This window comes from Zalophus californianus, chromosome 12, assembly GCF_009762305.2.
Source record: "Zalophus californianus isolate mZalCal1 chromosome 12, mZalCal1.pri.v2, whole genome shotgun sequence".
Taxonomy (NCBI): domain Eukaryota; kingdom Metazoa; phylum Chordata; class Mammalia; order Carnivora; family Otariidae; genus Zalophus; species Zalophus californianus.
The window spans coordinates 66,430,545-66,456,034 of record NC_045606.1 but is presented as its reverse complement, the minus strand read 5'-3'; the positions used below and the strand labels follow the sequence as shown (position 1 = coordinate 66,456,034).

General features: G+C 37.7%; 2 protein-coding genes across 3 annotated transcripts in view; one reads left to right on the top strand and one right to left on the bottom strand.

Moving 5' to 3' along the window:
* The window catches only part of GPR141 (G protein-coupled receptor 141), a 37,904-nt gene extending 14,765 nt beyond the window's left edge, over positions 1–23,139 (bottom strand). Inside the window, exon 1 of one of the 2 annotated variants that reach the window (XM_027573530.2) lies at positions 23,021–23,139. The gene's annotated coding sequence lies outside the window, so the exon portion shown is untranslated. The remainder of the gene's footprint in view (positions 1–23,020) is intronic. The other variant, XM_027573531.1, reaches the window with a different exon arrangement.
* On the top strand, positions 2,925–25,434 carry LOC113911062 (60S ribosomal protein L10-like). The gene is made up of 3 exons (XM_027573255.2): positions 2,925–3,017; positions 3,688–3,751; positions 24,290–25,434. The coding sequence occupies exons 1-3, from the start codon at positions 2,925–2,927 to the stop codon at positions 24,865–24,867; spliced, it is 735 nt and encodes a 244-aa protein (XP_027429056.2). The 3' UTR covers positions 24,868–25,434.
* The last annotated feature ends 56 nt before the right edge of the window (positions 25,435–25,490 follow it).

Sequence of the window (25,490 nt, the reverse complement as noted above, 5' to 3'; positions counted from 1 at the left end):
TACTTTCATCCACATGCTTATTTTTTTTGACCGTCTTTATTAAGAAACTAATCCCACATAAAACAGTGAAATCGGGTAATATTTTTTCTTCAGGGTGCTAGGTTTCTACTAAAGCCCTGGCTATTACTTATTCTAATCTTTCTGTCCATCCCATTCCCTTAAAAAAGCTTATTTTTTTTCCTGTGTCCTGATTTCTCCCAGCAACATATCACACATGGCCAAGAAAATTCCTAACTAGTCCTTTATGTTCTAAGTCATCTTTCAGCTCTTTCAAGAATTTTCTATTATTCCTCCAGAAAAGTAATTATCTTTCCCACCTCAATAGGTGTACCGCTTTTGTTTCACATCATTTCAAGTTTTATTATAGTTATTAATTTAGCTCCTCCCTCTCCATAATAAATATGTAGACACCTAGGGAAGGAACTGTTTAAATTTTTTTTTTTTTTTTTTTTTTTTTTTTTTTTTTTTTTTAGTTTTCCCCACAGTTCTTAGGAAGACAGTTTGTTGTCTACATGGTTCATTGAAAGAATGAATAATGTTGTGGATGGTTGTTTGCCTGCCTCCTGAGACTCCAGTTCTGCCTTCCTCAAAACCTGTCATTTCCATTTCAGGATCTATGTCATTCTGAAGAAGTTGTCTCCATGTCTCAACTCCAAAGATGGGACTCTAATCTTAGGCTAAGGTAAACTGAGCAGAACATTTTATTCCCTAATTCACACCCTAACCACAATTATTGGTTCAAGATGGATATATGACTCAAGATGGTGCAGTTGGAAAGAATTTTGGGACCCCTTCTCTTTTTTTTATTTACTTTTTTGTTTGTTTAAAGATTTAATTTTTTTTTACTTTTTTTTTTTTTAAGATTTATTTATTTGAGAGACAGCATGGAGGGGCAAAGGGAGAGGGAGAGAAGCAGACTCCTAGCTGAGAACAAAGCCAGACACAGGGCTCGATCCCACGACCCTGAGATCATGACCTGAGCTGAAATTAAAAGTCGGTTGCTTAACCACCTGAGCCACCAAGGAGCCCCAAGAATTTCTGGACTCTTTCTGGGAATGCTGGGCAAAGGCAAATTCTCTTGTTTTAGAGAGTGGAGTGTGTATATTTGAGACTTAGAAGTGCTGCAGGCAACATATGATAAGTTTATGATGTTGAGTCTGCTTGGCAACAGACAAGTTTAGGTATCTAGTATAGGAAATATGTTCTAATAGAAAAGACAACAGGAAGAAATAACCCAAATTTTGAACCCACCAATGTTTGATAACAGCAACACAAAAGTTAGAGTTCTCTTTAGTTTGCATTAATAAAAATGTCATTATTTCCTCATCTGTAGTATGGGACCAATAAAGAGATAAATTATGTAAAGCACCCAGCATGGGGCTAGACACTGTGCAGCTACTCCATAAATCTCAATTTCTCATTCTTTCCCTCCCCATTTGGAAATCTTTAAAAAAAAAAAAACTCAAAAAACTGAAATATATCAATAATGAAAAATTCTTGTAATAGCATGTTTTGAAGAACTCAAGATAAGATAAATAATGCTCAGGAAAGAAACTTCATCTTCCAGCTTTCTTGAGGGTAAAACTAACCCAAATCAGGACTCATTGAGTTTTGCGAAACTCCTCTAATGCTTGAGACAGAGATCAATGGGAAACCATTGCAAATAAAGTAACAGCTTACATCCTGTTTGTACACATCAGAGGAACAAACCATGGTGCAACAGCGCTTGCTACAAAAATGGCAGATCAAAACCCCAAAAAAAGTCAATTCTTGATTCCTTGGACCAGATCTGTACATTAAAAAATGTTCATTGGAAATAGATTTATTTAAGGTTATTTGGATAAATTCAAGTTTGTTTGGCTTCTTTTTGGATTATTCTATAACTTGAATTGTTAAAGAAGTTATGTAACCAGCAATTAGTTACCAAGAGTTCCAGGTTATTGAAGAATCCTGTTATAAATCTAACACTCTAGAACCTAGTCGACTATATAACTCTCTTCTAACAAGATATTTTTAATTATTTTATTGTAATGCAAGGAATACTCACTCTATTATTATTCCCAAATTCTTCTAGAGTCTTATAGGAAAATACAGTCCTTTGGAGTCAAGTTAACTGGCTAGTTCTATTACCAAAAATGCACACTGTCATTCTTTCAATTACTGTGATTAAATGTAGTAATTTAAATGATGTAAGAGAAAAATAGTCTGAGTCTAGGTCCTGGCTCTGCCACTTATTAACTATATAAATCTCTTTAGTTCAAAGTATTAGCCCTCTCAGCTTTATAGAGGATAATAATACATGCCCTGCCACACCCATGGGCTCTCAAGAGAATAGGAAGGGTCCTGACCAACATTTGCCACCAAAACAACTGGCATAAAACCTACCCCTCACTGTATCTCAGAGGAAAATCTAGAAACTCAGGTCTGGGGGTAGGTGGTGGGTCATGGGGAGGGGAAATGAAACAAAAATCATGCAGAAAATAATAGGAAAACCATTGGCTTTGCAGCTGAATACAACCATATTTGAATTCTGATACTATTACCAATTTGATCTTTAAGCAATTTATCTAATCTCCCTGGGTTCAGTTCCCCTATTTGGATAATGGAAATTACACTATCAATATTGCAGAATTGCTAAGTGAGACAAAGAGATATAAAGGGTCCCGTATAGAGTCTTGCGTTAGGAACTTATTAATAAATGGTCTCTGAAATCACACAGGATATTCAAGTAGAGAAATAAAGTTTCAGTCATGTAAATGTATAACTAATGGGTACTTTGAGCCATGAATTGGAGGTTATTTAGCAGCAAGACAGCATGTATTGAAGATGGCATATGCTTAGAGTGATGGAGCAGTTGAAGCTATAGAGTTGGGATCTTTCATTAACTAATAAGCCTCTACACAGACAAGTGTAACATTGGCACCATGTGGAAAACAGAAGAAGACTTTAAAGAATCTAAACAGCAAAAGAGGAAGAGAAATCTAAACAAGAGATATTCCTTGGATATATTGGCTGAAGTATTTTTTAACAGCTTACCCATAAGAAAGCATTATAGATTAGCATCAGAATCTAATGGTATTTTATATGAATTTTCTTATATGTAATAATATTTAATTTAATTGATAACACACACTATATATATTTGTGCCCAATTCTTCGCTCTCCCATCCCATGTGCACACCCTCCGACATGTGATTTTGCAATCCCTCCCACTGCAGGAACAGCTTGTATTTCCAGCCCCCTTGACTTTATGTTTGGCCAGGTGACTTGTTTTGGCAAATAGGCTAAGGTTAAAGAGACAGGATGGCAGTTTTGAGCTTAGACCTTAAGAGGCAGTATTTCTGCATATTCCCTGTGCCTCTGCCATTACCAGGAAAAGAGCGTGCTGGGCTAGCTCTTCGTCCCAGGAGGAGGAAGAAAGACACATGGAGTGGAAATTAACCATCCAATAGAGCCCAGCTTCTGTCAGCAGGCACCAGATGAAGGAGCAAGCTGAACTGAAATCTGCAGAGCCACCCCACTAAGCCTAGACCAACTGGCTGACTCTCAGACAACACATAGGTCCATAAAGATAAACAATTGCTTTTTTATGCTATTGAGTCTGGGGATGACTTATTACACAGCATTTTTCTCGCAGTAGCTAACTGAATACATTATTCTTAAGAGGCCTCTCCTCTTGTTTTTTAGGTTATTATCCCTATCTGCTTATTCATTGCCATCAGAAGGACAACCACTGTTTGCCATCTTTCAGGTATCAGATATGCTTTAAAAAAATCCTTTGATTTATGACGTGATACATTATCTAGAGAAGGAGAGAAAGGTGGTCTGAAGAGTGAACAGCAGTGTAGTTTTTATAGTTCAAACAAAAGTAGTATCAAGTATGCAAAATTGATCACTCTATTACCCTTTTTGTTTTTGTTTCTTCCATGCTCTTTAGTACCTATCTTCCCCACTCCCCACGGGTAAACATGTGAGTAATCTGAGTCTCTTAACCACCAGTACTTATCCTTGGGTCCTTCTCCTCCACAAATAGCACATCACCTATTAACACAAACCTAGGAAATATAGAGGTAGGTAAGTCGCTGGTATCAAGGGGAGACTACAGGCAGGAACTCAGTTACTCCTCTCGTCTTATGTCCCAAAGCCTGTAGAAACTTGTGACACAAAGCCTCTAGAAACTTGAATAAGGGGACCTTATTATAACATAAGGTAGTTATTCCGAGATTGCTGAGTGGTTATGGAGTGAAGGTATTTATCCTGCCTTTGGGTTATCTGTTGTCTTTTTTTACCATATACAGAGGGCTGAGATTTCCAAACCTCTGACACTTCTGGCTTCATTTAATCAAACCTTGAGGCTATTATTCAGGTAAATCCTATATCTTTTATCTGGAGTTGGGAATTTGCATCTCTAGGATACCTAGTTTGCTAAATCACTCCTTATTCAAGAATGTCTAAACATATCCTGCAGGAAGTATTTAGGCATAGAAAGGGATACAGGCAGAAGCTGTGAGATTTCAGAGATTTCCTACAGTAGGAGACTCACATAAAATTTTCTGGTGGTGTTTGAAACAGGCTTAAATTGAAATCAATGGCTTAATTTGCCAGCAGAGGTAGAATTTTTTTTTTTAAGAGCCTGATTTTTAAAAGGAGGAATTAACCTAGAGGAATTAATCTGTCATGAAAATTTGAAGACAAGTAGACTGAGGGAGGTAAACTACCTAGACAACTCACAGTTCACCTGCTTGGGACCCCATGACTTGATTTTTGAAGCATGTGCTCACAGTGCTTTTCCAGGTAGCTCAAAGTGAGTTCATCTGTGCTTTTAACAGAGCTGTAGCCAAGAAGATGCTCACTTTCGCCATTTATCAGGAAACTTCTAGATCGGTGCCACTCAAGGTTAGTCTATGCACTGGCAGCATTGACTTTACCAGGGACCCACCTAGACCAACTGAATCAGAATCTCTGGACTGAGGCTCAATGATCAATTTTTAAACAAGTTCTCCAGAGGATTCTTGACCATATTAATATTTGAGAACTACTGACTTAATTCACCCTGAGCAAGTCACCTCTCTGTCCTTGGGGTATCTGTTCACAAAATAAAGAGGTCAACTTGGATGATGTCACTAGAGCCTTTGGAGCTCTTCCAGGATCAGTCTCTCTCCCTTCTTCTTTGTTTTTTTTTTTCCATTTTGATTAATGACTGACAGAGTATAAAGGAAGATTTTGAGAGCCAGATCATGTGGTAAGCCATGCCCCCTCTCACCCTAAAGAAACTAGGACACCAGTAGTTACAATAAACACATGGACTATTTGATTAAGCATGTATGGAATTCTGAAACTCAGGAGGAAAAAAGTCATCCTGCTGTATACAGAGGTAAACAGCAATTAAAATGTGTAAGCAAAACAACATCCTAGCTCTGTGCAGAAATAATGACCATCACAATAACAATAAGCATCCCTGGCACCCACATTGTGGGCTTTATTTATTTATGTATTCATTTATGTATTTATTTATTTATTATTATTATGTTCAGTTAGCCATTGTATAGTAGTACATCATTAGTTTTTGATGGAGTGTTCAATGATTCATTAGTTGCCTGTAACACCCAGTGGGCTTTGTATATAATTTCCCTCTAGAAGGAGCCAGAGCTGCCTGTTGGAGAAAAATGAGGGAGAGGAAAGATTTCTAGGTTTTAAAAGATGTAGTAAACAAATCAACAAAGGCAATGTAGAGGCCCTGTTTGGAACCCAACTCAAGAAACCAACTGAAAACAGTATGAGGTGATTAGGAAAATTTGAACAATAACTGACTATTTGATAATACTGAGGAATTATTTGGGGCAAGATAATAGTATTATTGTTATTTTTTTAAGAAAGGAGTCCTTACCTTTTAGAGATACATATCAAAGTGTGGATATAACATCTGGGTTTTCTTCAAAATGATAGAGTTGTAGGGGTTGGGTTGGGGAGAGGAAGAAATCAAACCAGAGCAGCTGTGAGTCAAGTTGGTAGCTGGGTAAAGGGTACATGGGGGTTCATTGCTCCTTGCACTATAGAAAGAAAGGCCAGTTGACAAACAACTGACACATTTGAGTCCCCGTTGCTGTGCTCCCTGCTCTCACATTCAATCCCTAGGCCTCCCTCACCCTTAGACCTTAGGTATTTTCCACACCCATTGGGAGTTACTTGTGGTGATCTGATCTTTACCATTGACATTAGTAGAAACATCTAGTTTAAGACTGCCCTTTACAGATACTTCTTTTATCTGTGCCCTTAATGAATTGTGTTGACAAGGTAAAGTGACCTGCCATCAATGGTTTTCAAATAAGTGAAAATTAAAATGGTAAGATCTTTTTCATCTATAAAATTAGTGAAGTAAAACATCATGACAGTCATCAGTCATGATGGCAAAGGTGAGGTACCACTGTTCATTAGAGTTGAAATTAGCCCCACATTTCCAGAAGTCAATTTGGCAATCAATGGCTAGGTCACAAATCGTAATCATGCTCTTTGAGGCAGTAATCCCTCTTCTAGGAATTATTAAGAGCGATACCAGCAATATGTACAAAATGTACAGACTAGACACAAAGAGGTTGTTAACTGTAAGTTAATTATGCTGCACACATATGATGTATTAAACCTCTGAAATGCCTAAATAAAATAAAAAATTCATGTGATAAAGAAGACAAGACTGTTTATACACTGATCTCTACATAATCTGAATATATGTATTCACTGAAAATGACTATATCAAATATTTAAGAGTAGTTGGTTTGGGCAGTTGGATTATGAATGATTTTAATTTCTTTCTGTATACTTTTTCAGTGGTTTTTGTAAAAATTTTTGTAATAATAAGAATACTAGTTTCATAATCATAAAAATTTTTAAACACTAGTTTTAATATTTCTTCACCATGCAAAATTGCCCTATACTTCTTAATTGCCTGATGTTAATGACTTTGATGACAGAAACAAAACAGCCATAGATACACTCAGGATCGGGGCTTATTGCTTGTGCATTTAATGTAGTTTTCCTTGGCTCAGTTAAAAAATATAGTTTAGTAAGAACTCCATCTCAAGGTCATTTGGATGACAAATGAGATACTCTATAAAAAAATCTTTATAAGCCTTTAATTCTGACAGGATCACAGACTAGATTCAGAGTCAACCATTTTTCCTCATCATGCTTCACTATGGCCACTTAAAAAATTACATCCTTAAACCTGCTGGGCTGCTCTGATGGTTTAAAAAAGCTAATTCCCAGATCAAAAGCATCTTAGAGGTTACATATTATCTAAGAGGTCATACACACTCCAATGTCCTTTTCAATTTAGGAAATTTCTTTCACATCCAGACATTTCCATTGCCATAGAATTCATATTCTTGTTTTGCAAGGCAGTCTGTAGCACTGTTAGACAAAAGTAATTGCTGGAAAGTTCTTTATTATATTATACAGAAGTTTACCTCCCTAATGACCCCACAATATAGTTAATAGGTTTGTTCTTGGGAGCTTTACAATGTCAGTGTTTTTTGTTTTTTTTTCCTTTCTAAATGATATTTCTTCATCAACTGAATATTCCTGTCTTTTTCTGTCAACTTTTGTACCCTTCTGTACTTACTTCAGGTAAGTAAGTAAGGTTACCAGCTTAGTGTAGAATTATAAGCTTTGGTACTGGAGTCCTGCCTTTATCATTTACTAGCTGGGCTGTCTTGGGCAAGTACTGAGTTTTCCTCATCTGTAAATTGGAGTATTATAATACCGTTTTACTTGCAGGCAGATAATCTACATAAAACCCATCAAGAGGATTTGGTATAGAGATGGCACTCTATAAATGTTCATCATGAATAAGGGTGATAAAGATGGTATGATTTACTTCCTCATATGGCCAGACTATTTGGACACTCTGGTTAATCAGTGTCCTTCTTAAGTATAATGTCACAACTGGAGGAATAATCTTGTATAATCAGGAAAACTCAGAATTGGTGGGACATACCACTTGATCTGGATATTAGCTATTTGAAACTGACCAAGTTATTTATTCCTCTAAGCTTTTATTTCCTCCTCTGTAAAATAGGAATGATAAGATTATCTGCTTTGCAAGTTTGTTGTGAAAATTTAGGAGTAATACTACACTAAGGTACTAAATATGTGCAAATCATGGTTCTAAGGACTATATTTAAACACACTTAGTATGATCTTGGCAAGCGGTAAACATCCAATAGTATTATGACAGGAGAAGATCTGGGAGGTTCAGAGTGCAGCTGTCTGCTTCTAGGGTGACATTTTTGCCCTGGGCACAGAGTCTGAGGTTACCCCACCCCTGAGAAACCCCACACATATCTAACCACATTTCTGCCAAGACAGCCCAGCTAGTAAATGCGAGTCCCGCATCTGGCCTCCACTGCCAGAATACTTTAACAGGAAGGAGATAAAGGGAAGAAAAGGAGAAGAAGCTTGGGGAAGCACGGGGGAGAAAGAGGAAGGGGGAGAGACCGTGGGAGTGAGAGAGAAGTAGGGAACATACCAGGTGGGTGGTTGCTCTCAGAAACAGGGAAGAGGAGAAGAGTCACTAACACGAGAAGGGGCATCTCTTATTTTCCTTCATCCATGCCCAGTTTCTTTGCAAGTGTTTATGGTCAATCATTATGATTCACATGAAAATTTTTAAAAAGAACCCTACACAATCCAAACCATCACTTGCTTTTAAAATGGCAATGGCATGAAGAACAAAGAATATGAGCTTTGGTATCAGATGCATTTTCTTTTCTTTTCTTTTTTTTACATAGTTGCATTTTCATGATACGCCTCATTAAACCTTCCATTTGAATATCAGATTTGAAGTGTTGCCTTTAATTCATTGACTTAGATTCTTCTTTTGCCCTTCATTTGTGAATTCTTTAGCCCTGCCAGAAAAGTTAGGGCACTGTAGCAGGACAAAGATATTCCCACTTCCTCTTGGTACCCACAGGAATTTGGAGGATCAAGAAAAATTTTCTCCACTGGGCGAGTTTAACCTTGAGCCTTCTTAAATCTGGATAAATGCTTTAAGAAGCATTTTCATGTTCAGAGTCACTGATAGGCCTGAGCCCCCTGCGCTCTAAGTTTTAGAAGTTTACCTTTCCTAGTCTAGTGATTCTCAATCTGTTGACAAATTTGCACCATTTACCCCCTTCTCTGTATCCCCTAGACTTCCTGGCCAGAATTTAGAGTTAGATGCTACTAGTAATAAGGGGTCTCCCTGTGACAATTTGAAGGTGAAACTAAAGAGAAGCCATCACCTTTCCTTTGTAAACAGCACGCAGGCCCAAGGGCTTCTGGAGAGAGCAGAAAAGCCATTCTGGAGGAGGGTCTCAGGCTCCCACTGAATCACCCTCCTTGGAGCATAAGCAGCTGTAGTTTTCAATGGCAGTTTTCTGAGATGCCTGTTCCTATGCTATATATTTCCTGAAGTTTTCAGAAAAAAAAAAAAATGCAGCAGCAGCCCTTAATCTTTTCTCTCTCAGCCCTCCCAATGGTGTTGCAGCATCTGATCCTCTACATCCAATCCTTCCCTGTTTGGAACACCTAGAGTGATTTCAGGTTTTGTTTCATGGTACTCTTGTTGATGCCAGCTACACAATAGAATTGCCTGGGAAGCTTTTGAAAACATTGATGCATGGCTCCCGCTCTGGAGAGGGGCCGAGGCATCCATATTTTTAAAATGCTCTCCAAATATTTCCAATCGGCATCCAAAGATTAAAAGCCACTGTCTCAATCTCAAATTGAATTCCCAGCCTCAGGCTTTGGTTTCTTTTTTGCCAGACCCTCATTTCTTAGTCATTTCAAATCAGCTTTTTCAAGTCAGAGAACTCTCTCTATCCCTTCCCTCAACATGTTTTCCCAACACATTAATGAGAAGCCAGTATAAGCAATTTTCAAAGTGGCCTAGGTTTACTTGGTGTCTTACAGAAGGTACCTGGCAGAAGCAACTGTCAAAGCAAATATAAAAATATAAAGAAATAAAAGAATATACTAAAAGTAAATGATTAAAAAGATTGACCAGGCAATTTGAAAAATAACCAAAATTGTACTTTTGAAAATGCAAAATATGCCAATAGAACCAGCATCTCAAAGGACATATTAGACAAAGAAAATAAAAATTGGTGAACTGTATAATAGATATGAAAAAATTCCTCAGAATGCAGCACAGAAAGAAAAATATTAAGAGCAAACACACTGTATACCTTTCTTAACACTTTACATATCATTTCTCTTGTAATCCTTACAATAATCCCATAAAGCAGATACTATTGCTTCCCTGTTTTAGAGATGAGGAAACTGAGGCTTAGGAAGGTTAAGTAACTTGCACAAATTTACATACCTAATAAGAAAGCCATTATATTCAAGCCAGAGAGCCTGGCTTCAGTTTTGTTGCTTAGCAACTAGGTTATGTTCTTATCAAGAACATTGAAATCACAAAAAAGAAGTGACAGGGAGCCCAAATTTGTTCTAGAACAGAAGATAGAGCAAAGTAAAGGCAGTTTTTTGAGAGATAATGGCTGAGAATTTTCCAGAACTGATGAAAATTAATAATCATCAGGTTCAGTAAGTTCAAAAAATCTTAAGCAGGATGAAGAAAAAGAAAGCCATACTTAGAAAAGTGAAACTGCAGAATATTAAGGAAAAGGAGCTCCTGATGTTAAAGGCAGCCCATTAGAGAAGAGAGATCACCTAAAAAGAAAATACTTGGGTGCCTGGGTGGCTAAGTCGGTTAAGCATCTGCCTTGGGCTCAGGTCATTATCCCAGGGTCCTGGGATCGAGTCCCGCATCAGGTTCCCTGCTCTGTGAGGAGCCTGCCTCTCTCTCTCTCTCTTTCTCTCTCTCTCTCTGTCTCATGAATAAATAAATAAAATCTTTAAAAAAAAGAAAATACACAGACAAGTGACTTCTTATAAGAAGCAGTGGAGGCCAGAATACAGTAGGATATTATCTTAAAAACAATGAGTAAAAATAACTATTGATATACAAAGTATACCCAGCAAAATTATCTTCCAAGAATATGGGCAAAATGAAGACTTTTGTACAAATAAAAATTGAAAGAGTGTAACACCAAATTATCTTTATTAAGAGAATACATAGAAGATATATTTAAGGAAGAAGGAAAGTTATACAAGAAGTGCAGTCTAAGTTACAAAGGAAAAAAATGCTAGTCAAAGGAACTGTAAATATATGTGTAAATCTAAATAGATTTTGTATAAAACAATAATATCTAACTTATTGGGTTAAAATACAAGACAAAACTAAAATACTGGGCAAAAATATATAACTTGGGGAGGGGTTTTCTGTCAATGTGTTCTAGGATCTGTGTATTGTTTGAGAGGAAAGTAAGACATTGTTTAACTTTAGCGTTCTTGAACTGATATGGAAGTTCATATTTCTTTGAAAACACTAAAAAGATAAAAATAGGGTGTGTATCATCCCTCTCTCTATCAAGTAAATAAATAAAATCTCTAAAAAGGCACCTAGGTGGCTCAGTCGGTTAAGCATCTGCCTTTGGCTCAGGTTATGATCCCAGAACCTTCTGGGTTTGAGCCCCATATTGGGCTCTCCGCTCAGCGGGAAGACTGCTTCTCCCTCTCCCTCTGCCTGCTGCTCTGCTTACTTGTGCTCTCTCTATCAAATAAATAAATAAAAATCTTTTAAAAGAATGTATGTCTTCCAAACTAGTAAAGAGGAAATTAAATGAAGAAAAGGCAAGTTCAATTGATTAAAAAGAAAAGAAAACAAGGAAGGAAAAAAAGAGGGAAGTAAGGGAAAAATGAAACCCACAAAAGGTACACAAATAGCAACAAATTGAAGGTAGGAATAGATGCACATTTCAGTAATAATTTATTTGAATGGACCAAACTCTATAGCTAAAAAAGATTATCAGACTTTCTGTCTAAAAATCCATTAGAAGCCCATTATTTAGGACACACCTTAAATAAAAGAACCTAGAAAGTTTGAAAGAAAAAAGTAGTGAAAAGCTACAGTAGGCAAACACGAACAAAAAAAAAAGAGAGAGAGAGAGAGAAAAGAAAGGAAGGAATTGCTGTGTCTATACCATCATGATTACAAAACGGGCCTGAAGTTCTATATAATGAATGTTATAATAGAAATAGATACAGCTTAGGGGCGCCTGGGCGCCTCAGTCAGTTAAACATCTGACTCTTGACCTCAGTTCAGGTCTTGATCTTGGGGTGGTGAGTTCAAGCCCCACTGGGTGTGGAGCCTCCTTTAAAAAAAAGAACAAGAAGAGGAGAAATAGGTACAGTCTATTGTGAGGGAAAAGGGAACAGCACCTAAGTCTTCTCAGGGAAGTTAGGGGAAGAATTGAAAGAATTTATTTTAAGATTTTATTTATTTATTTGAGAGAAGAGAGAGAGAGATATATCGTGAGTTGGGGGGAGAGGAAACAGGACAAGCAGACTCGCTGCTGAGCGGGTAGCCTGACACGGGGCTCGATCCCACGACCCTAGGATCATGACCTGAGCCAAAGGCAGACGCTAAACCGACTGAGCCACCCACATGCCTCCTTTTTTTTTTTTTTTTTTAAGATTTTATTTATTTATTTGAGAGGAGAGAGAGAGGGAGGGAGAATTTAAACGAAGAAAACGAAATAAACATTTGGCCAATGTTTGTTGAGTAGTTGCCTATTCCTGGCCCTAACCTAGGGGATTTACTTGCATTCTCTCCTTATAATCCTTTGACAGCTCTCTGCGATAAGAATTATTACCTCCAGGTCAAGTAGGTTGCCTAGGCAGGGTTCATACATGGCTGAGCAGGAAACTGAATTCAATTCTATCAAACCAGAAAAGTCACCACGTGAAAACTGAGGTGTAAGTATTCGTGTGTAGAATTGACAGATAAAATGGAAGATACCCAGTTGATTTGAAATCCAGATAAATATTTTTTTTAAGATTTTATTTATTTATTTTGACAGAGAGAGATAGCGAGAGAGGGAACACAAGCAGGGGGAGTGGGAGAGGGAGAAGCAGGCTCCCCGTGGAGCAGGGACCCTGATGTGGGACTCGATCCCAGGACCCCGGGATCATGACCTGAGCCGAAGGCAGACGCTTAACGACTGAGCCACCCAGGTGCCCCCAAATAATTTTTTTTTGTACAAGTATCCCATGCAATATTTGTGACATACTTATACTAAAAAAAAAAAAAAGTATTTACCACTTATCCAAAATTCAAATTTAACTCGGAGTCCTATATTTTTGTTTTCTAAATCTGGCAACTCTAAGCAGAGGTTAAAGGAAGGGGAGGACAGAGGTGTGCTGAGATATAATGGTGCTTAGCAAAGTCCCCCTTGGTCACAAAGCACGACTCCCCTTCTTTCTTCCTGTGACAACCCACTCAAATGTATGAAAAAATATTTATGGACTACTATTTTCTTAATTTTTCTTTAAGGGGGGTTTTAAGCTGAGCTTGTGGGTGAGGAACAACATAGGCTGGATTCTTCTAAATGAAAGAATATTATCTAGTGGGCTATATCTATAGAAATATGTAGGAGCTGGGTATAACTTAATATATAAATATGTATTAATTTGCATGAAAATAGCATTGTGTGATATTCAATTTTAAATACAAAATCATACCAATACTCATGTGCCAGTTACCCATACACACTTGTATTAGTTCTGCACATTTGGGGAATGGGAGATTCTAATTGAAAGTTCCTTTTATTTTTTTTTTTATTTTTTTTTTTTTTTAAAGATTTTATTTATTTATTTGACACAGAGAGAGAAAGCACAAGTAGGCAGAGAGGCAGGCAAAGAGAGAGGGAGAAGCAGGCTCTCCACTGAGCAGGGAGCCGGACGTGGTGCTCGATCCCAGGACCCAGGGATCATGATCTGAGCTGAAGGCAGCCGCTTAACCGACTGAGCCACCCAGGCGCCCCCGAAAGTTCCTTTTAACCAAGAGCAGTGGCATAGCATGTGGTTGGAGAGGTTCAGAGTAGAACATCTCCTGCAATATGCCCCACCCCATCCTTCTACCCTCAAGTCACAGATGGCCACAGTCTGATATGGTGATGATAGCTGATCTTTGCTTTCACTGGCACGTGATGTTATGCATTGCTAAAAGAGGAATCTATAAAAAGGAAATAGGGTGCTGAGGCTAGATGACACAATGTTCTTCTGTTGGTTTGGTACTGAATTCCAGTTTCCACATTTACTCCCAAGCCCTAACTTTTCAAAAAGTCTAACTGTAACAAAATGCCCTTTGCCCTAAGTTTATTCTGATCATATATTCTTTCTTTGAAGATTCAGAGGGTAACCCAAGGGTTTTTTTATGCTCTCAGGCCACCAATTCAATAATTTATTAAAATTGAGCCATAAGGCTCCTCCTGGCAAAAAAAAAAAAAAAGAAAATTGAGGCATAGGGTATAATGAAACAAATGTAAGGCTTAACACCAGCTCTACCACAGTCTGGATAACTGAGAACAAGTATTTAGCGTCTGAGCTTCAGTTTAGTTAACAAGAGTTTTCCTTTAAGGAACAAGGAAAGGAAGCACAGAATAATTGTTAGGTAGGCCCTTTGGCCTCTTGAGATGCAGTTCCCACTATACAGGATCACAGAAGCAAATGGTGTGAGGCACCATCCTGGATTCTGTCATGCTCAGAAACTGGTAGTTTATTTAAAATATTTTTGGCAGTTTTTCCAGGCTCCAGAAATGTGAGAAATAAATTTCTGTTGTTTATTAAAAAAATGAAGTAAAGTATAATTTTTTGGCAGTTTTATTAAAATAAAACACCACAAATTTATAGTTATGCATATTTAACTATTATGTATATTTACAGTTTTTAAATTAACAACTTACATGTATTTTTTAAAGATTTATTTGAGAGAAAGAGCACTGCATGTGTGCACAAGTGGGGAAAGGGGCAGAAGGAGAGGGAGAGAATCTCAAACTGACTCCCCGCCGAGTGCAGAGCCCAAAGTGGGGCTCAGTCCCACGACTCATGAGATCAGGACCTGAGCCTAAATCTTGAGTGGGATACTTACCGAGTGAGCCACCCAGGCACCCCCTATAATTTATACATATTTAATTTAATTATTCAAACTATAAAATACGTTTTTAAAAAATCCAAATTGATTTGGGATTTCTGGCTACTTATAATCTAGATCAAGTGTTTACAAACTACAGTTTAACAGCCAAATCCAACCTGCCAGCTGATTTTATAAGTAAAGTTTTATTAGAACACAGCTACATGCAGATATCTGCTCATGTATGATCTATGGCTGCTTTCCTGCTACAAGGACAGCTGAGTGACCATGGAAGGGACTATATAAGTTGCAAACCAAAAATATTTACTATGATTGTTTTTACAAAAAAAATTTTTTGCCAGTCTCTGATTATAGATCAAAGGATTTCTTTTTCTGTTGTAAGTAAAGTTGAAAGCAATTTATCTATCTATCTATCTATCTATCTATCTATCTATCTATCTATCTATCTAGATTTTATTTTTTTAAGTAATCTCTGTGCCCAGTGTGGGGCTAAAACCCACAATCCCAAGATCAAGAGTCACACACTCCACCAATTGACCCATGTAGGCACCCAAAAAGCAATTTAGAGTGAGGGGCAAGAATTCGTTCATGGGTTCCAATGGTGCCAACAAAGCAACACCATACCAGACTGGAAGCTTCTGTGGTTAGAAGTCGGCTAGATCTGGCTTCTAACCCCACCTTATATAGAGAATATACTGTGAGATCGAGGATTAAAGCTTAGTGTGATGTTGGACATAGTAAGTGTCAATAAATGTTCAATCTCTTTATTTAAACAAATATTAAGTAAGTATTAGCTTTTCCCCGATACTCTGTTTCATTTCGGAAGTGAGAAAGAGTGAAGGGGAGCTGTCAGTTATGGTCACCCTGATAAATTGAGACAATAAAAGGCCCCTGTGTAATTTTGTCTAAGCATAGACAAAAACAAGGTCACTGAACCACACAGGAAGTACCAAATATACCCTTTTTGAGTTAAAATTAATGACGCTATTTCTTCACTAAAGCATAAAATTGCCTCTGCTTTCTGACAGCATCCAGTATGGAACAAACCCCTACTTTCTTAGAACCCCCTCCTCACCAAATCACTCCACCAAAGCCCAAATCCTATAATAGATTGTTTCTAACACCATCTTACTGAGTTCCCCGTGGTCCCCCGGGGTGTGTGTTCTCCCTCCCTGCAATGAGTAATAAACCAGAGTTCTTCAACTACAGGTGTCCCTGTGGTCTTTGACTGGATGTCATTGACAGATGGGAGAGAGAGAGGAATAGTTTCAGTTTGTTTTATTATAAGAACTATAAACTCTATGGTGTCAGTAGGAAGGAAGAAGGGGGATAATTACTGAATAATACTGTGTCCTGGGCATTTTTTCATTTGTTAATACTTTTGACCCTTACTATTCTCATTTCAGTTAGATGTGATCTTTTTTATCAACACAAAAGCTGAGGCTTATTGGAGTTGACCAAGGAGTGGGGCATGGCAGATGTGTTTGTCACTTAGAAGTATACAAAGGCTGAGAGACTCATGATTTTTTATAAAGAAAGCCTAGCTAAAAGGAATAAAGATGTCTCCCCCCTGTGATAGTCTCTCTTGTATGTATCGAACAGTGCTGGGCACCCAGGCCAGGATGCACAGATCATCTCTTTCAACATTTTAGAAACTTCTCTATTCCTCCTCAGAGGCACAAGCTCTTGGAGCAGCTGGTAGTTATGTCCTTGCTCTTAGCTAACTTAAAATAGAAGGTTAGGGGGTGCCTGGTTGTTTCTGTGGGTTAAGCGTCCCACTCATGAATGTGGCTCAGGTCATAATCTCATGGGTTGTGAGACTGAGCCCCGTTGGGCTCCACGCTCAGCAGGATGTCTGCTTGAGATTCTCTCCCTCTGCCCCTCCCCCCACTCATGGGCACGCACTCTTTCTCTCTCAAATAAATAAATAAATCTTAAAAAATAGAAGGTTAGGAACCTGGGATGAGAAAGAACCAGCCTCTAAACCACTCAGGGAATTCATTCAAACCGCTGCTGCCCCATCTCAGACCGCTGGATCAGAATTTATAGGGAGACTTTGAAATTGGTGCTCTTAAGTTGATCAGGTAATTCTGATACAAACCCCCTTTGAGAATCAATGCCTTAATGTAACTGACTGTCATATTCCTTGTTAGTCCTCCAAATTTCATACCACAAGTCTCAGTTGGGAGTCCTCATCTTTCCGTCTTCACTGACCTTTCTACTCACTAAGTTACTCCAGCACTCAGAGTTCATATCATGCAAGTCCTGCCTGAGTATGGAGGCTGCCAGGGAAAACTCAGGACTTGAAGACAAAATTCACTGTCCTGACTAGCAACAGTATCCAGGTGACCTTAATCTTTGATTCTGTCATTAGCAGTGTAAAGGAAAAATGATCTAAACCTAGCCTGGAACAGAGCTTTTTGTGTAATCCACTTCAGTCTGTTCTTCTGGGAAGCAATTAGTATTCTTGATAAAAGGCTTTCAATTTTTTCTAATAAGCCTTAATGGTATTAAGACCTGGTGTAGAAAACTAGCTACCTATACATCATTTGGCTAATGATTTTTACTCAACATTCTTTTTATGTAGTCTAATAAAAATTATCTAACCATGTTTTTTTCTGTAAATGTCTGCCAAGAGCAACATCTTAGTATTGGCCCATTTCAGATCTTTTTCTATGAAAATAATTTGGCATTAAACTTTCAAGTTCTTTTAATTCAATTTTCTGAAAAATTTAATAGTAAAATGAAGATTATTATACCTACCTCCTGCTTATAAGCCATTAAAAATTTGACAAATATAGGTTCTCATAATGACATGAACTTTGCATTTGTTTTACATGGATAAATTGTGTCTTTCCAAGTGTGTTAATGTCTCCTAGACAGAAGAGGTCATAAACGTCTTTGAGTATTTCTACATGTCTCTCTGCCTATACTATCATAAAGAGTGAAGTAGGTATAATGCCTATTTTACTGTTAAAATTTTTTCCTGAAAACAATTAAGAGAACCTAAAAAGTTTTATGTCATATTTATTTCATGAGAAGAGATCTAAAACAGGCCAATTTAACAGTTTAGAAGAGATCTAAAACAGGCCAACTTAACAGTTTTAGAAGAGATCTAAAACAGGCCAATTTAACAAATTCTACCTAGAATTTGCTCTAGGTAGAGATATTTTTAGGGTATATTGTATAAAAATGGTGTATGGAGAGAGAGATTGGGGGGTGCGGATTGATGAATGAGAAATTTTCCTTCATCAATCTGCCAAATTTTTTTAATACTTGCATATCTTGTCCAAATCCCATCTAAAGCTTCTCTAAGTTAGGCCCCTTCATAGAATAAAGTCTGTGATAGATACGGTCACTGCTTTACAAAGAGATTACAATCTAGGGAAAAGATAAGACCTGCATTAAAATAATCTTAGGCAGTGTGTGATAAATTACATGAGTGCCATTGTACAGATGTCTTGAAATAATCAGAAATACATATATTTGGCTCTACCCCCCTGCCCCCGGTCCCTTACACAGGACTCCCTAACCCCTTGTAAATCCCTAAGTGATAAGAGCACTAGGAGCATCTTTTGTTTCATGGTGGTGATTCTCGGTGAGCTCCCAGATAGCCTCTGGATTGGGGCTGGTCACTAGAAAGACCAAATCCCAGTTAGAAACTTGGGATTTTCAGCCCCATTCCCATTCTCCAGAGAGGGGAGAGGGGCTGGAAATGGAGCTAATAACTGATCGTGCCAAATGAGGAAGTCTCCATAATATCCCAAGAGAAGGGGAGTAGGGGCTTTGGAGACCTTTCAGGTTGGTAAACATATCCACACTGGGAGAGGACGGGACGTGTACCCTAACTCAACAGGGGCGAGAGCTCCAGCGCTCAGGGCCCCGACTCAGACTTTGACTTATGTATCTCTTCATCTGGCTGTTCATTTGTTCCTTTATCATATCCTTTCATGAACTGGTAAACCTTAAGGTGTTTCTCTCAGTTCTTGAGATGCTGTAGCAAACTTGGAGGCTCTTATTTCTATCTGCAACACTGTAATTTTTTCAGTTGTCATCAAGCCTTCCATATAGTTCCCAGGCTAGCAAACTACAGCCTGTGGGCCAGGCACTTGTTTTGCTAAATAAAGTTTTTAACTGATCACAGATATTCATTTATGTACTATCTGTGGCTGCTTTTGCATGACACCTGTAGAGTTGAGTAGTTGTGACAGAGATTGTATGGCCTCTGAAGCCTAAGATATTTATTATCTAGTCCTTCAAGAAAAAGTTTGCCTGGGCGCCTGGGTGGCTCAGTCGGTTAAGCGACTGCCTTTGGCTCAGGTCATGATCCCGGAGTCCCGGGATCGAGTCCCCCATCAGGCTCCCTGCTCGGCAGGGAGTCTGCTTCTCCCTCTGACCCTCTTCCCTCTCGAGCTCTCTATCTCTCATTCTCTCTCTCTCAAATAAATAAATAAAATCTTAAAAAAAAAAAGAAAAAAAAAGGATAAAGTTTGCCAAAAAACTTTGTTACAGATTCAAATTAGTTATGTTTGAGAAGGAACCAGAGGCATCTGGAGTGAAGCCAACCAGAAAGGTTCAGAGCTGATGTGCAGCTAGATCCCCGGGCAGCAATCAGATGAGAGACACCTGCTGCCTTGGGCTTATCAAACATGAAAGCATGGCTCCAAGTGTTTCAGAAATTCTTTGAGAGGGGACTGAGCATCCTGTCATAACTTAAGCAAGACCCGGGACCTTAAACATAATTGGGTTATGTATTTGAGATCCCATTTATGAAGGTTTTAGGTTTTGGACTGTATGTGGGGCTAATCTCAATCCCTAAGGAGATCCAGGAATATGACTTTTAGCAAAACCTCTAAACAGTTGAACAAATGGTGCTATTTAATGCAGAGTGACACTGCACAGGCATGCTCTATAATTACAACCCAAAGTGAATGTTGCTATTTCCCTAACAGCCTTTAAAGGGGGAGAGGAGGTGAAGGCAGGGATGGAGGTGGGATGCACTTTTTTGAATAAGGACGTTTCAGGCATAACTCCAGATATATACAGGACTCTGCAGGCTTTTCATTAACACTTCTTAAATTGTTTAAGTCTTAAGATTAAAATTTCCCCAGAGAAGTGAATGAATCACAAACCAGCTATTGTAGCCTGAATTTCTCTTTCAGAAAATGAAATTATTCCTTGATAGAGAAGAGAGGTACATTTGGATGGCAAGTCATTCTCTACCCCATGTAGCTGTGGGCAGTCACCAGTGAATGGTGCTCAGACTTTGGCACCATTAATTGTCCAGGCAATGGAAATCAGGCTGAACTTCTTTATTAGGGAGCATAGTGATACCGTAAATTCTATTAGATCTGACTTTTGGATTGCCCAAGAAAGCCTACCATTTTTGGGTAATGCTCCAGCTGGTACAACCTTTTACCTGGTCTCAGCAGGAAACACTCAGATGCTGAGCATGCAGCTTTTTCTTACATAAAACATGACTCTCCCGTCACCCCATCCCATAGACTAGGTTACTGGAACATCTGTAACATGTGAATTGAATTCAACAATCTTTTTAAAAAAGATGACTTAATCCCTAGGAACTGCAATCTTTAGTTGACCAAGTATTTTGAAATCACAGTTATGTCCAAAGTCGAAAAGAGAAGCAATTTTTGGCAGTGGCAACTGTTCTTAGAGCATTTTGGGTTCTAAGCCTTCAGTATCAATGGCATATACTCTGCATGATGGTGTCTTCATCTTTTCATTCATTCATTCACTCATTAATTCATTCCAGAGATGTTGAGTACTTAGTATGTGACAAATATTGTCTCCAAATACAAAGATGAAAAAAGCATAGTTCCTGCTCTTAAGGAAATCATATTTTTAGGAAAGAGATTCTGCTTGGTTTAAGTTTGATTATGATTGTCATGACTAATACCATTGTCATCAAAAACAAGATGAGACAATAAGAATATCTGATTAATATTTTGACATAATCATACTACATTTGAAGACACTCTGCAAAGTAATATCTCAGAAATATCTAACTACAGAATTTTTCTCAAAGTTATTACTTTGAAGGCTATCACCAATTTGTGCATATTACAATCTTCTTTAATATATTTTTGACATGTTATTTTGGTCAAAATGTATTAACATCTATTATAGTGTTAGCACAGTGGCTTAGACATAGTAGACACCCAATAAACATTTCACTGAATTTTAGATAGGGGAAGCATCTTTAGGAATCAACTAGTCCTGTGGTCCTTGACCTTAATTGGGTTTTGGACCCTTTAAAATCTGATGAAATATGTGGACCTTTTTTTCCCATTAAAAAATAACATATTTACATACACTCAGATTTTTGTATACAATTTTAGGGGATTGGTGGATCACCCTATGTATCATCCATGAACTACTACATCTTCCATTTTATAATTGATGAAAATCATTGCCTAGAACAGGGGCTGGAAAATTATGGTCCCAAGGCCAAATATAGCTCATCTCCCATTTTTGTTCTGCCTGTGAGCTAAGAATGGCTTTTACATTTTTAAATGGTTTCGTATTACCTTCATAGTATCTTCAATTTTCCTTGTTGGCCTGCGAGACCTAAACTATTTACTATACAGTCCTTTATAGAAAAAATTTGCCAACCCCTGGCCTAGAATGGTTAGCAAATATTTTCTAAATCTCTCATCCAATTACTAGAAAATAGAAGACTAGGATTCGTACCATCTGATTCCTCATCTATTGGTCTTCTCATTACTCCTGTTGATCAGTTAAAATATTGACTAATTGATTCATTTAAGCCCAATAAAAAAGAAAACAAGGAGTTGTAATTCTGGTCCTTAATAAATTACTTAGATAAATAATTATGCAGTTATGTAGGAAGTTGAAATCCAGGAATTAAGTGACCCATCCAAAATTATATTATAAATTTATTAAAGAAGGAATATTAAACTCTCAAACCCAAGTTGTATGTTACTGATTTACTTTTTTTAAGCTTGTATTATATTCTATTTTACATATTTGAAGTGCAGTACTTCTTGTAAAGAGGAAATAAAGGTATAAAAGAAGCTTAATGTAAAATTATTTGAACAGTTGTTCTTAACTTTTAATTGTGTGATTTTAAAGTTATTTTCAGATTCCTCCTGTCATGTAGTACTGCAAAAATAGAATGAAAAGAATTACAATAACCGTTATTACACATTATTTTGAATGTACTTTTTAAAAAAATTTTATTATGTTAATGTTAGTCACCACACAATACATCATTAGTTTTTGATGTGGTGATCCACGACCCATTGTTTTCATATAATACCCAGTGCTCCATGCAGTACGTGCTGTCCTTAATACCCATCACCAGGCTAACCCATCCCCCCCCCCAATCCCTTCCCCTCTAAAACCCTGTTTGTTTCTCAGAGTCCATAGTCTCTCATGGTTCATCTCTCCCTCCGATTTCCCCCCCTTCATTTTTCCCTTCCTTCTCCTAATGTCCTCCATGCTATTCCTTATGTACTTCTTTTAGAAATTTCAAAGTACCTGATTACTATTGATTATTTTCTTCTATGGATTAGGGCTGCCAGAACAGTTTTAAATCATATGTGAGAATATTACCAGTGATAGAGTTTAAAAGATTTTCATAATGAAAAAAAACACTTAAAATAGAAACATTTCAATAATGTGTAAATGCAATATCAGATGCCCTGAAGACCTCTATGATGGTTTTAGCCAGACTTCATTTTTCCTTTGTCAGATTCTGAAACCACTTTTGTTCATATTTAACCACTTAGAAAAACTAGATGTCACCTTCAGAGCAGTGTGTACTACACAGGAAGAGCTAGACAGTTCTTTCTACAAAGGAGGACTTGTGGTCAGAGTAAATAAGCTTGCTTTCTACAGCAAGACTGAAAATTGTGAATTAGAGCTTCATTGCCAAGTTCTGCATGCTCTCTCTATGCATAACCTTCATTCCTGAGCCCCCCACCCCAGGTCTTTTGCACTTACCTGAAAAAGCTAGACTTCTCAAGGATGTGCAGAGATGGGCCACCTGTCTGAATTCCATATAGGATTCTTCTCTAATAGTAAGCCTGCTTGGGCACTCCCATGGTCTGCGTGCACTTAAAAGGCCTGGCAGTTCACTAAAGCAAAAGGAAACCAAAGTGTTCTAAGTTCCGCAGAGTGTCAACAGCAACCACAAAACCTCAAAACTATTTCACACACTAGCACTGAAAAACCAGCCTCTTAAAATGAAAAGTCCAGGTTGCAAAATGACAGCAAGGCCAATTGTCAAGAAATACTAAGGTTTTATGACTACTGGAAGAATCCATTTTTTAAAAAATTCATTCAAACTGAATTTTGTAGATAATAGGGGAAAAAGTGATATCAAAAACAAAAAGGAGAAATAAACTGTGTTGTGTTTGGGATGAAAGATAATACATATATAATATTTCCTTCAGAAAATTATTTATAGAGTTGTTCTGTAACTCTTGGGAACCTAGAACTACTATTCTTATAATATATTTTGGTGATTAGCTCTGTCATTGATATTGACTATGAGATTAGTATGTTTGTCCACAGCCTCACTTTTTAGACTCTTAACATTATCTCTAAAAGAAGATATGCACACAGTCACAGAGATAAATGGGAAGTATTGAAAGAAAAATAAGTTCCTTGGGACCCCTGTGTGGCCGTCAGTTGAGCATCTGACTCTTGATTTTGGCTCAGGTCATGATCTCAGGGTCATGGGATCCAGTTCTGGGTCAGGGTCTGGGTTCAGCAAGGAGTTGGCTTGAGATTCTCTCTCTCCCATGGTGCCTCCCCCACTTGCTCTCTCTCTTTAAAATAAATAAATAAATCTTAAAAAGAAAAATAATTTCCTCAGACTGCTCTAATTTGCCTATTATGTTATATAACACTATAGTATTCTATAAATATTATAATTATTTTGCAAATCACATGGTAATGTATAGAAATCTGTGGGTTAAAAATGCTAATTTATTAAATATCATTTTAAATATACTCCAGTTTTCAGCTGTAATTTGACATTTCTGCATTAAAAAAACTATGCAGGGATCAAACACACCATCCCTGGGTTCTCTCTACTTTAAAGGCCCTAACTAGAATGATAATTTTGGTAATTTGTGATGATTTCTGGTGTCCTGTACAATGCTGAAGAATATTTTAGGCAAACATTTTGCAATTCCTGTTTCCCAGTCTTCACATTTCCCATTTTGAGCTTAATGTTATTAGTGCACCTGACTTCTGTTTTTTTAGTTTCAAGGGAAGGCCTCTTTGTCTGGAAAGTCTTTGACCTGGGGCAGAAGAAAGCAAAAGTAGATGAGTTCTCACTGTGTGGCTCCATGGTGTCCGATGAATATGAGCATCTCTCCTCTGAAGCCCTGGAGGCTGCACATACTTGTGCCAAAATGTACATGGTGAAAAGCTGTGGCAAAGATGGTTTTCCCATCAGAGTGCAGTTCCACCCCTTCCACGGCATCCTTATCTACAAGATGTTGTCCTGTACTGGAGCTCACGGGCTCTCAACAGGTATGCGGGGTGCCTTTGGCAAGCCCTACGGCACCGGGGCCAGGGTCCACATTGGCCAAGTCATCATGTCCATCTGTACCAAGGTGCAAAACAAGGAGCATGTGACTGAGGCTCTGTATAGGGCCAAGTTCAAGTTCCCTGGCTGCCAGAAGATCCACATTTCCAAGAAGCAGGGCTTCACTAAATTTAATGCAGACAAATTTGAAGACATGGTGGCTGAAAAGTGCCTCATCCCAGATGGCTGTGGGGTCAGATACATCCCTAATTGTGGCCCCATGGACAAATGGCAGGCTCTGCCCTCATGAGAACCTCAGTACTGCCTCCTCCTTATTCATGCCCACCAACAAATCCTACTTTTGTCGAAAAAAAACCCAAACAAACCTGAAAACAAATCATCCAAGCATCCATTTCCACAAGTTAAAAAAATTAAGCCGAGGGAGAACAAAAAGAAACAAATAAAAATAAAAACAGATCTCAATAAAACATAAAACAAACATGTGCTAGAGAAAATAAATCTAAAAGGGGATTTTAAAAGACTAATAAATTTCATAAATCCCTGGGAAGACAGATCAAGAAAAAAAGAAAATGCACAAAATACCAATATCAAGAATGATTTTTATAAAATCGGGCTTAACTATTGGTCCCATAGTTAAGAAAATGAAAACAAAAGGATATAACAATTTTGGGGTGATAATTTCAATGAAATGGTGAAATGACTTAAAAAGCCATAATTTACCAAAATGCCAAAAGAAGAAATATAAAATGCAAATAGTTTATTTACTATCTAGTAAATAAATTGAATCTGTAACTAAAATCCTTTGAGAGAAATTTCCATGCCTGTCTATTTTATTACTCAATTCCTCCAAACATTTAGAAATTAAATCAACTTGACATATACTATTCCAGAGCTTGGAAAAAGAGAAAAAAT